Here is a 12,917-nt window from a genome sequence, read left to right as displayed (position 1 = left end):
TGTCGCTTTGTGGACAGGTTTTTTTAACAAGTCAGTGGTTTTTTGGGTTGCAAAAAATTCTACGCAGGCTCCTCTGGGTCTCTCTGTTATCTTCAGGCTTGACTATGTGTTTGCCACCTGCTGTTTTCAGCCAGCTTCTAGTTTTTCCTTTTACTGCAGGCTTCCTGCTGGCTGTGTCCTTCATACTCTCAGTTCTCTTTTTATCTACCACAGCCAGCATTCTCAAGGTTTTTCTCTGTATGTGCTCAGCTTCTTACAGAAGAAGGAAAAATGTCCCCATCCACTGAAGAGGTTCTAGCTAACTCAGTCATTCTTGTTTCAGGCACATGACACACTGTATCGGGTGTAGGCATCAAGGTTTTGGTTACGGTAGGGGGCTGCAGGGGCCGCTGTGAGGAGAGGCCAGGGCTGCCCTGTGCTGGACACAGCTGGTTCCAGCCAGCTCCAACCCACCCACCACAGGGCATGGCTCAGCCCCACAGCCAAGGTGGGAGTGTCTCTGGGAAAGCGTATGTAAGAAAGGGCAAAATGCTGCGTAGGTGAGTGAGGTGTGAGGAAAAGAAAATGTGAGAAACAATCCTACAAATGCCAAGGTCAGAGAAGAAGGAGTTTCCCCACGCAGATGTTTCCCTGCAGCCCATGGAAGAGACCACAGTGGAGCACATATCCACCCTGCAGCCCATGGCGGGCCCCATGTTCAAGCAGGTGGATATTCCCTGAAAGAAGCTGCAGCCCATGCAGGAGCATGTTTATCCTGAAGGACTGCAGCCTGTGGGAAGGACCCATGATGGACCATTGTCCTGGTTCTGGCAAGGATAGAGTTAATTTCACAAGGAGCCAGGACAGGTGAGCCAAGCTGGCCGGGGGCTATTCCATACCATGTGACGTCATGCTCACCATAAAAGGGGACTAGTCGGGCAGGGGCGGGTTCAGCGTGGCTCCAGGACGGGTCGAGCATCCGGCTGGTCGGTCGTGGATCGGTAAATCGTTCTCTGTTATCACCCATTGTTACTATCTGTTGTCAGTACTGTTGTTGATTGTTTTCCCTCTCCCTTGCTGTCCCAGTAAACTGTCCTTATCCCAACCCTCGAGGCTTTGCTGTTGTTTTTCCGTTCTCCTCCCCATCCCGCCGGGGGAGGGGTGAGCGAGTGGCGCGTGGCGCTTAGCTGCCAGCTGGGGCTAAACCATGTCAACCATGGGAAAACTGTGAGGACGAAGGAGCAGAAGAGCGGAGCTGTTATGGGCTGACCACGACGTCCATTCCCCATCCCTCTGCATCACTTGAGGTTACGGGGAGGAGGTAGAGGAGTTGGGAATGAAGGAGTGAAATTGAGCATGGGAAGAAGGGGTAGTGGTGGTGGTATTTTTAGTTTTTGTCTTTGTTTCTCATCATCTTACTCTATTTTTAATTGGCAATACATTAAATTAATTTTTGCTCACATTGAGTCTGTTTTGACTGTGATGGTAATTGATAAGTGATGTCCTTTTTCATCTTATTTTCTATCTTATTTTCTCCCCCTGCCCTGTTGAGGAGGGGGAGTGAGAGCAGCTGGGTAGGGGGCTGGCAACCAGACAAGGTCAACCCACCACATGTAGTAACAGAAAATAAAAGAAAATCCTTTCATCCCAATAGAGTGTCTTTATTTGTTTCCCTTGCATGTATTCATTATAGCTCATTACATGATTAAATTCCACAATTGTTTGCTATCACTATAAGTGTAAAGGATAATGCTCAGTTAATGAGCCTCCATTTGATAATCTTGGGGTTTTTTCCTTGTTCAGTGTATAGCTCCAGGTTTATTTACCAAACACTATTCAATCTCTGCTATAAGATATAATTACTAAAGACTCCTTCTGTCAGATAAGAGTTTGTGTTGGTTTTGCGTGGCAAGGTTTTGGTAGCGGGGGGGCTACAGGGGTGGCTTCTGTGAGAAGCTGCTAGAAGCTTCCCCTGTGTCTGACAGAGCCAATGCCAGCCGGCTCCAAGACGGACCCGCCGCTGGCCAAGGCCAAGCCAATCAGTGCCTCTGGGATAACATATTTAAGAAACAGAAAAACAGTTAGAGAGTGCTTTTGCAGCCAGAGAGAGGAGTGAGAAGATGTAAGAAACTCTGCAGACACCAAGGTCAGCGCAGAAGGAGAGGGAGGAGGTGCTCCAGGCACCGGAGCAAGATTCCCCTGCAGCCCGTGGTGAAGACCATGGTGAAGTAGGCTGTCCCCCTGCAGCCCATGGAGGGAGGATGAGGGGGTGTAGAGATTCCACCTGCAGCCCGTGGAGGACCCCACGCCAGAGCAGGTGGAGGCACCTGAAGGAGGCTGTGACCCCGTGGGAAGCCCACGCTGGAGCAGGCTCCTGGCAGGACCTGTGGATCCGTGGAGAGAGGAGCCCACGCCAGAGCAGGTTTGCTGGCAGGACTTGTGACCCTGTGGGGGACCCCACGCTGGAGCAGTTTGCTCCTGAAGGTCTGCACCCTGGTGGGAGAGACCTACGCTGGAGCAGTTCATGAAGGACTGTCTCCTGTGAGAGGGACCCCACGCTGGAGCGGGGGAACGATGAGAGGAGTCCTCCCCCTGAGGATGACGAAGCGGCAGAAACACCGTGTGATGAACTGACCGTAACCCCCACTCCCCGTCCCCCTGTGCTGCTGGGGGGGGGCAGAGGTTGAAGCCGGGAGTGAAGTTGAGCTCGGGAAGATGGGAGGGGTGGGGGGAGGTGTTTTAAGATTTGGTTTTATTTCTCATTCCTCTACTCTGTTTTGCTTAGTAATAAATTAGATGAATTCCCTCTCTAAGTTCGGTCTGTTTTGCTCGTGATGTTAATTAGAGAATGATCTCTCCCTGTCCTTATCTCGACCCATAAGTTGTTTTTTCGTTGTACCTTTTCTCCCCTGTCTAATGAAAGAGGGGAGTGATAGAGCGGCTCTGGTGGGCACCTGGCCCTCAGCCAGGGTCAACCCATGACAGAGTTATACAATTGTGTAAGCTATGTTCATTGTCTATTTTTGATGCATAGGATAGTATGTGTAGGAATTAACATGTAGTTTCTGAGTTCATCAATTGTAGTTTTTCGATACTGCCTTTTGCTAAGTCAAATAACCATTACTATGACAGAGGGAAGTTGAATTGTCCTGCAGTATCAGAAATTTAATACATGAAATGAAATGATCAAATGTGACTTATATACTAGCAAAATTTGTATTCATACTTTGAGCCTTAAAATCTTCCTATAGTTTCAGATGTTTGGTGCTTTTGTTAGCTCTTTTTTCATTGTTTGATAAAATATATGTTAAAACGCCAATCTTTTTCTGCTTCATTTGGGCTTCTCTGTTCCATATGATTGAAAATTGAAAAACTCTGCTCTAGTCAGTGACAACAGCTAGAAAAAGTGCTTTATATCCCACATCAGTTTTCAGGCAGTGCTAACAAGTATCTTTTGGAGGCTTTTTCTTCCTCATGTCTTAAGCATTTTGTGTTTTGTTTGGGAGTTTTTCTGTTTACTATCTGAAAAAAAAGGAGAAATAAACAAATTAAATGTGTGTGTTTCAGGTGTTACTCTGGAATCAGATTCCTGCCTCGACCCCGGGATTCCTGTGAATGGCCATCGCCACGGTAACAACTTTAATATCCGCTCTACAGTAACTTTTAGCTGTGATCCAGGATATACACTGAGTGATGAAGAACCACTCATATGTGAAAGAAACCATCAGTGGAATCATGCGTTACCCAGCTGTGATGGTAAGTGTCAAGTTCTTCAGATGGCAGCTTTAAAGTCCAAGAAAGTTAATCTCCCATTTTTGAGAAACTAATTAAGCTTATCATTGCTACTACCTCCCTTCAATTACACTAAGATCCATACTTTTCAAAAATGATTTTGCTGTTAATAAAAGCCATATTTTACATCTCTGTAAACTTTTAATCAAGTAAGGTACAGTGAAATTGACAGCTATATATTCACCAATAGAAAAATCAGAATTCTTAGAGGGTGCCACTGTTCAACTGTGAAGGAAAATGGTGCCATACAAGTAATATTTTCAAAGCAAAGCCAATAAAATTAACTTACATTTTAAACTTATAATACTGAATACCAAAATGATTGCTCAAAATTTAGGATACTCAGTACCAAAACAGATCATTATCAGCCTGCGTAATTAATTTTCTTGACATATTTTTATTTTGAAACTTTGGTTTGTTCATTAATTGTTTTGCAGGTTGTGGAATATGAAACTGTCTAGAGCTTTCATGAAACATTTTTTTTTAAATGCTTAACTGTACTAGCAAATATTTCTGTGGTCTTTTTTTCTTTTTTTTAAAGTTCTTTTTCTGTGAACTACAGAATCAAATAATTTATTTTTTTTTTTTTGTGGAATGCTTGTATAGTTGCTACAAAATCCCTCTTTAGAAACCACAGAAAATAAGATCCAAATGTAGCTAAGTATTTCAATAGGGATAGAACCTAGCATCTCTGAAAACTCTCCATTAGTTCCTTTCGTTAAACTTCCTGCTAAAACTTCCTATTGTCTCCATTCTGGTTGCTAAATGATTACCCTTAAAAGCACATTTGTCTTGAGCAGGCTTCTTTCTTGTTAAGATATAACTGTGTTCTAAGCATCTGAGCATTTACTCTCACTCAGGCTTCTAATTCTCACTACACCCTTCTGTCCCCAAGCACAAAATTTATAAGCTACCAAAGTATATAGTTAAAAACTCTTAACCACTACAAAGCAAAGTAATCTACCACTCAAACTCACTCATCTTGTAAGCATTACAACTTGTTCCTCCTTTGCAAGGATAGAGGCAAACTATTGTTTTCAACTGCATTTTCTGATCAAATTTTAGACTGGATGTTCTTGACACAGTTGATAAAAAAGTGTCACAAATCTTCTAAAAGCTGTAATTTTAAAATGAGTAAAGCATTTTCAGTATTCTTCTTTTGGTATTATGGGTTTCTTTTGCTTGTTTGCTGCAATGGGTTGAAGAAAACTATTGTAGGAATCTTAACTTTGAATAGTATCCTATTCTTTTTCAATTCATTTTGTACTAAAAATTGTGAATGTATTTTTGAGTTAAAACACTAACATTCAACTGTTTTGTTTGCATATGAATGTTAAACTACAGAAAGATTTAGTTAATTTTCACTCACTGAGAGACCTTATTTCCCAGCTCCTTCACCCACTTTCAGCATATAGAAAATTTCAAGCCTTTCTGGAGTAGGGCCTCTAGGCAAGCAGCATACAAGGGTTACACTTGGGGTATTCTTTTTTCCTATAGTATTCAACTACATTGAATTAACTAGACTAAAAAGACAAAATAAAACTCACTTTCTTTTAGGTAATCATTGTGTTAGCGTCTTCGCTTTTTGAGGCTCAAAAAGGTGTGACCCAAATTTTTGGAAAGTGACAGTTTTAACTGAGGTTGAAATGACCATTTTGCATTCACCTGCAAAACTGATGTTCTCAAAATTGCAACTTCAGAAATTAAATCAGCAGAATAAATCCCTAAGGGAAAAGCATGTTGCTTTGTTTCATGCCAACAAAGAAGAAAAAGAATGATCTACAGAGGCATAGTGGCTAAAGTTCCCTTTAAGTAGTGTGTCATTCTCAAAATACTACAATCTCAAGGTGGAGAATGAAAATAATTTTCTAGGGAGAGCTAACTAAAACCAGATCATTTACAAATATTTTAAAGTTTAAACTTAAAGCTATGTAAATTATTTAATGTCTGCTTCAAGGAATGTTGCAGAGTCAAATATTTTTCTTCTTTCTGTGATGTTTACAGAATAAGAGGGATTTTGATTGAATGTATAGTGCCGTTCATTTCTGGCATTACGAACCTGATATCTGTAGTTATGTTATTTATTATTAAGTAATGTTATCAACCATATATTTACTGTGTTTTTAGCAATGCATATTCTCATTCATGCTTATGTGCAGAAATATACGCATGCAAAACCATGCTAGAAACATTTCCTTTTCTTCTATGTACTTATAAATATATATAATATATAAATTCAAAAACCATTAAAAACTTTGACAAACACATTAGTCTAATAAGAAATGAAAAAAACAAACCTGTGGATATAATGCCAGCATGTTTGTATGTATACATATATATTTTATATATACATTTACATGCAAGTACTGCAAGTTTGTTGAACATTTTGTCATGTATATTTGCCATCTAGATATGGCAAAGTATAGCCTTTATGTGAGGAAGAAGACTAAAAGCATCTTAAGGCTTTGTTGTTTTATTGATAAATATTTATTTTATTAAAATTTTTAAAAAACAACATAAAAAGCTGGACAACAACAGATGAGTGAAAATCACAGCCATGCTGAATTTATAAGATCAGTGAGCAATTCAGCATGCAAATCTTAAACTTTAATTAATTTGCTATGCAAATTTGAGCAGCCTAGTTTAGCAAATGCTGGTATGCATAAAATATTTTCTAGTGTAGTTCTTCTGTCTTTCAAAATATTCAGTTCCAAATAAATTATTTATAATTGGACAATCTGAATCTTTGAAAGAGGAAAATACAGGATTTTTTCCTAGTGTTTGAAAAAAACCCATTTTGTTTCTTAATATTTTTGTTTTATAAAAATGGAATTAAATATATACCTTTCTAAATATGTAGTGTGAGAAAAATAGCTGCAAGACATTTGCGTTTTTTAGTTAGTTCACAAAAAAAAATCTTAAATACTAGTGAAATAGGAATTAGTACTTGCAATATTCTGGAACAAAATTTTACTTTTTTTTTGTATTCTGCAAACTAACAGGAGAGACTGTAGATGAAAAATAAACTCCCTTTCAAGGACCAATTTAGGAATAAACAAATTGTTGTCAAATGTGAATGTCATGGCTTTGGCTAAATTAACTTTTAATACTTGACCCTTTTTTAATTTTAAAGGTAGTTCAAAAAAGTGAACTGCTTTCTTTTTAATAAAAATCAGGGTGACTTTTGTTGGTTTTTTCCCTCCTTTTTTTCTCTTGTCAAGCTTTATGCGGTGGCTATATTCATGGGAAGAGTGGAACTGTTCTTTCTCCAGGTTTTCCTGATTTTTATCCAAACTCTCTAAACTGCACTTGGACTATTGAAGTGTCACATGGCAAGGGTAAGAATCTAATATGAATTGTATGTGTATATGTAATGTCTGTGTTTAAAAAATTTAAACACACAAACTCAATAAAATACCTTTTATGAATTGAGTGCTTTCTGACATTCTTTTGAGGAAGAAGTCCCAAAATAAATACCTCTGAATGTGGTGTTTCTAGTTTGTTTTTATTTTGCAAAAGAAACAGTCTTTTATCAGTTCCCAGAGGAAGTGTGTTTCAGTCTCTCTTAGAAAAGTGGGCAGAAAGTAGAAGGGATAAAATATATGAAAATAATAGTTACTTGTTAAGTAGCACTAAATTTTTCAGTGAAAGCTGTCAGGACCTTGTTGATAGCTCTTCTTGATTATTAAGCATGAAAAAGTGGATTTGATCCGTGTATTAGTAACCTTAGATTTCAGACTTAAATCATTAGGGCCAAAAATTATATATCTTTATATTCTATATAGAGTAACATTTGGATACACAATCAAGCTTGGGAGCTTATCGGTTAGGGAAATGCATGAAAGAACTAAGGAAAAAAAAGCCTAGAAAGTACTGATGATGTGTTACATACCACTGAATCAAAACATAATAAAAATATTCCTCAATCTCCTTTATATGACAAGAAAAGTCTTTGTTATTTGTGATAGTCCGAGAAGTATATTGGAAGTTTCTACTGTTTAAAGTCTTCTCACGGACTGGATTTTTGTTTAAAACTCCTATGGCATTTTAAATGTAAAATATATGAGAAGACTTTCTAAGAAGAATGTTGTTCTGCACAGTAAGTAATTGTATTTGAAAATCTAATGGTAATTCAAAATTTAATTCATTGCTGGACTGGAAGTTGGCAACTGAAAAAACCGGTCATGACTTGAGTAAAGGACTGATCCCAGAAAATATCAATCTGTTTATATGGAAGACCATACATAAAACTTGTATCTGCTTTGTCCTTGTGTATGGGCACTTCCCTGAAATTTAGAGTAAAAACCAGAATTGTACTGGAGGAAATGCAAAAATAAAACATGAATACAAAATCTGAGCCAATTAAAGTATGTCTCCTAGTTTGTAGAGATTATAAATGAGACATAGAAGAACTTGAATAAAATCTATACAATACAAATTTAGATTTTCAGAGTGCTGTCTATAAACAACACTGAATCCCATCAATTTTCTTATGGAGGCTATTGATTTACAGTAAGCTAAACAAACATCCAAATGCACGTATTGATTGGTTGAGCCTATGTGCTTTCTGTAAGTTTTATTTTCTGAATTTCAGGTTTTGATTCCATGTGTGACTTTTTCGAAAAATCTTTCCGTATAATATAGTATTTATTTTCTGTGTCACCTGTGTATAAAGGAGGGGGAAAACTTCCTATTAAATGCTTTTCTTTTGCTCCTTTTTAATGTTTTTAAAGGTGTACAACTGGTTTTTCATACCTTTCATCTTGAGAGCTCTCATGACTATTTGCTCATCACTGAAGATGGCAGCTTCACAGAACCAGTAGCCAGGTTAACTGGCTCAGTCTTACCCCCTACAATTACAGCTGGCCTCTTTGGAAATTTTACTGCACAGCTTCGATTCATATCTGATTTTTCAATTTCTTATGAAGGCTTCAACATAACATTTTCAGGTAAGAAATTCCATTCTGCTAAATATCCAGAAACTGTTTCCAGATAATATTTTTACTTGTAGATAGCAAAAACATTAGGAAGGACTAGTAAAAAAAGTCAATAGAAATTGTATAACGTCTATCGTAGAAGACTGGCTAAGGTTTATAAAGGTGGCTAACAGATTGAGAAGGATGTTTTAAAAAGTTTTCCCTGCTCTCAGAGAACCATCAACAGTGTGAAAAAGAAGTTTCAAGAAAAATTAAAGGGACAAAAAGTACAAACATAAAAGGTACTGCTTCAGAAAAAAGAAACTAACTGGTACTGGTTTATTAAAGGCAGTATAGAAACTGTAAGTTAGCGGTAGTGTTCTAATTCAGAGTCACAAAGGAGTCGAATTTGAAGACTGACTCTGGAATAGGAAATGTATACCTAAAAATTATTAGCTGTTGATATATAAAGAAGTTCTGACAATTTTTCCAAATTCCTCTAAAATAACTGAAAAAATTAAGTTATTGCTTCTTATTTACAGTCTTCTAAAACTAGACAACATATAAAATACATTTTCTTTGCCTATCTCTATTACTGGACTTTAGAATATTTACAGATATGTATATGAATGAATCAACTGCTAGTTGAGATGCACGTGGATATTCTGTGGAAGAAGTACATAAGGAAGTCATATATACAACCCTCTTAAATAATTTTTCAAGAATGGATAAACAATTAATAAGTTTTGTTGAGATCTGGCAATGTTTACAGGCGACCATGCTATTTATGAATAATGTATCTCATTTAGCTTACTTATTTAAAAAAGGGGGAAAAAAACCAGCACCCAACCCTCACTGAGTAGAGCAATAATGTTGGATTTACTCATATCAAATGTTAGATTACATTTGTTCTGGAGACTTTGCACTAGCCAAATCAGAGGTCAGCAGTTTTGCAAGCTTGGAATGTAAATGTGAATATTAAATTATATCTCTGATAGTTTATTTATAAATAACTCAAAATGGTAGGGGGCTAGGTAACTTGTAGAAAAATACACAAAATATCATTATGGATGCAAGGGGAAAAACTAGAGTAACAAAATATGTGCATCACAGAATTTTTCAAACATCAGCAAAGGTTTATGCCCTATCTGCAACACACAGAGAGCCATCATATGCCATCATTTATATTAAGTAAATATTTTGAGAAATATCAGGTACATTAATTTTGTGACACAAATAGGTGAGTCTGTTTTCTTATATTCACACAATCCGAATGTATTTCTCCATAGTAAGAATTATTTAGTGAGAAGATGTTAACCTGTTTTGAATGTCATCTAACACAGAAATTTTTCAGGAAAATTTCCAGGTGCCTAAAGGTCTGTCACAGGGTATATCCATGTCTACCCCAGCCTTTATAGTGCTGAAAAGAGGCAGTAGATCATGTGTTTTCACAACTTCCAATTTTTACCAGCAGAAACTGATGTGGTTTACAGATTCCTTCTACTATTTAGGACCTTCCCACAAGGCAGTTACTATAAGGAAAGATTCTTTATTTTGTTTTATTCAGTAAGTTAGTTGTTTAAACACTCATTCAGAAGCTTTGGGTAAGTTTCTTCCCCTGACTAAATGGAGTTCTTTCTCCATGTGGAGTGGATGTGATCCTACCTTCTACCAACCTCTGAGGCAAACAGTTTAGAAAATGGCTTTTCTTAACAGTTATCAGAAGTGTCTCTCTTCTAAGTGACCTCTTGGTAAGCTTTTTTGTTTTTTCCCCATGAGGACAACTTGTCCCATTTATTTATAGATTATATTTTACTGTCTACAGAATATGATCTGGAGCCATGTGATGATCCTGGTGTTCCTGCCTTCAGTAGGCGAATTGGTTTTCATTTTGGTGTTGGAGATTCCTTGATATTTTCTTGTTTCCCTGGATATCGCCTGGAAGGTGCTAATAAACTTACCTGCCTGGGAGGTGGTCGGCGTGTGTGGAGTGCACCTCTGCCAAGGTGTGTGGGTAGGTGGTCACATGCTTTCATTTCATTCATCAAATCGTTAATAGCACATGGCATGTGTCAGAATACTGGCTAGAGAACAAAGGGCTTGGGTTGACAACATTGATCCCCAAGCTGTACAAACCTTAAAGTCAGTGCAATATTTAAGTAATGCATGTCTCTTTTACTTAGAGAATGAAAATAAGAAAGAGGAATAGTTAGAACTGTGATACAAAATAAGATCAAAATGTCTTGTGTGATAAATTGTAAATTTAATTATTGAACTGTATATTTGCTGTAATTAAGATATAAATTTCTTACTTTGTCTTTCAGGGTAAAGAAACAATGCTTAGAGCTTTTAGGTGAAAATACCCTTTGTTAGAGACCCCATCTGGTTTTAAGGGTGTTTTTTTTCATATTGTGTTTTTATTCTTGTAAAACTACACTGTTTTTTTTTACAGTTTATAAACTATAAACTGTATTACAGCATTGTAAACTGTAATTTTTAAAATTAATGTACTGTTGTTAAAAATCAGTAACTGTAAGCTCAAATCAAGTCAACAGTTCTTTTCAGGGAAAAGCTCTGGGACTGGATTTTATAAAATTTGTACTGTTGCTGTATTTGATTTGTGAGATGGCTTTATCACCACCATGTGAAGTGAATCTGATCAGATACTGTTGACATAATGCTTCTAAAATGTCAAATAGTTCCACACACCTCTAAATGGATTTCCTTAAGAGGGTTCTTGTTTTAAATAAGATTTTATTTCATTAAGGGAGAAACTCAGCTTTGGCTTGTTTCTTTTGCTTGTTTTGAAGGGATGTTAAGGGAAAAATACTTGTGTATTTAAATAATGATAGTCTCTGTCTTAGAAAAACCCAACACCAAAACCCCAAACAATATAGAACCCCCCCAAACCCCAAATACAGTCCTAGAAGACTTTAAGATGACTGGATATTATGACAAATTACTAGAAGACACAAAGTGGTATTAAAGTGAGAGGTTACAAATTCATTATCTAACTCCCCAGAGGACAGCTATGTGTCCATCTCCAGCTGTCATGTACCAGGAATTTAACTAGTTCCATTACTATGGGTTGTGAGCAGAGGTTCTCAGTCTGCAGGTATTTTATAGTGGATGGGACTCAGATCCAGATCCAAACATCTAAATTTGACTGTTTGCAGTGTCATTGCATATATGTGAGCAAGAATTTCAAGCTCTAATTACAGATAGCTAAGTCAATAAAGTCAGTAGATTTAAGTACCTATTTTATAGTGAGATGAATCAGTTTCTGGGCACCATTTAGATGCCTAAATAGAGGAATTACTTCCATTTATTTGTTTATTTATTTATTTATTTATAGACAGCCATTGATGAAAGTGTCCCAGTTGGCCTGCTTGTTCCTATTGTCTCGCCTCAACATCTTTATTGCTACTTTATCATATACCTTGCTAGTGCAAGTATGAAGCCTTGTGGCCAAGAGGTCACTTCCAGAGCTAAAGTACTTCTGTGATCCAGCACATATCATCTTTGGTTACTTGCATTTATGTTTCGTTGGACCTACTTTGAATTCCCATTTCTGCTACATACCTGTGTGCTATTATTTCTCTATTCTGAGATAATCTAATCTCTGAAAAGTGAATTGATACTGCATATAGTATAGATGGAAAGATGGTATGCTTTAGGAGGGATTTCTAGACTTTCTAGACAAAGATTAGAGGTTGAAGGTATAAAATTTCAGTCTTGAAATCACTTGTAGTTTCTGAGAAATGCATTTAGTGAATCCTTTGGACTTTCAAGCTGCTCTCGAGGAGGATCTCTGTACCATATAAGCAGAACTTTTCTTGTTGCCATAGCACCTAAGACATTAGGGGTGAAGATATCCTCTTACCTTCGAGAGGAGGTCACACAAAGGTCTTTCTCAAAAGAGTGAAAAGAAACTACTTGTCCTGAAATCTGCTGGCTTTAGAGTGTACATTCAGAAGTTAAATCTAGTCTCAACTCAGTGGCAAAAATTCCTAAGTACTTTACTTGGTTCAATAGCCTCTTGATTATTTCTTCCTCATTATCATTTCCACACCTACCAAACTCATCTATATGATATATACACACCAACCTTTAGATATCAACAAGGATTTTTTGGTCCTTCTAGGACACATGTCAATGTATACTTTCATGATTCTTTTTATCAGATTCAGGATGAAAGCCCTTCAGATTTAATTGCATTTAATTTATAAA

The 12,917-nt window shown here is 37.2% G+C and overlaps 1 protein-coding gene and 1 long non-coding RNA gene across 2 annotated transcripts in view; one reads left to right on the top strand and one right to left on the bottom strand.

Annotated features, from left to right (window-relative positions):
• LOC142600924 (uncharacterized) overlaps positions 1 to 12,917 on the bottom strand; it is a 782,912-nt gene that overhangs the window by 72,318 nt on the left and 697,677 nt on the right. Inside the window, exon 2 of the long non-coding RNA XR_012834404.1 lies at positions 2,392 to 2,511. This is a non-coding gene — a long non-coding RNA (uncharacterized LOC142600924). The remainder of the gene's footprint in view (positions 1 to 2,391; positions 2,512 to 12,917) is intronic.
• The window catches only part of CSMD1 (CUB and Sushi multiple domains 1), a 1,232,729-nt gene that overhangs the window by 946,709 nt on the left and 273,103 nt on the right, over positions 1 to 12,917 (top strand). The window contains exons 18-21 of the mRNA XM_075747278.1: positions 3,547 to 3,735; positions 6,993 to 7,109; positions 8,505 to 8,720; positions 10,513 to 10,701. Coding sequence (XP_075603393.1) covers positions 3,547 to 3,735; positions 6,993 to 7,109; positions 8,505 to 8,720; positions 10,513 to 10,701 — 711 coding nt within the window. The remainder of the gene's footprint in view (positions 1 to 3,546; positions 3,736 to 6,992; positions 7,110 to 8,504; positions 8,721 to 10,512; positions 10,702 to 12,917) is intronic.

The sequence above is a fragment of the Balearica regulorum genome, chromosome 3, assembly GCF_011004875.1.
Source record: "Balearica regulorum gibbericeps isolate bBalReg1 chromosome 3, bBalReg1.pri, whole genome shotgun sequence".
NCBI classification, from domain to species: domain Eukaryota; kingdom Metazoa; phylum Chordata; class Aves; order Gruiformes; family Gruidae; genus Balearica; species Balearica regulorum.
Note: the sequence above shows the minus strand (reverse complement) of the source record. Positions and strands in the feature narration are given on the sequence as shown.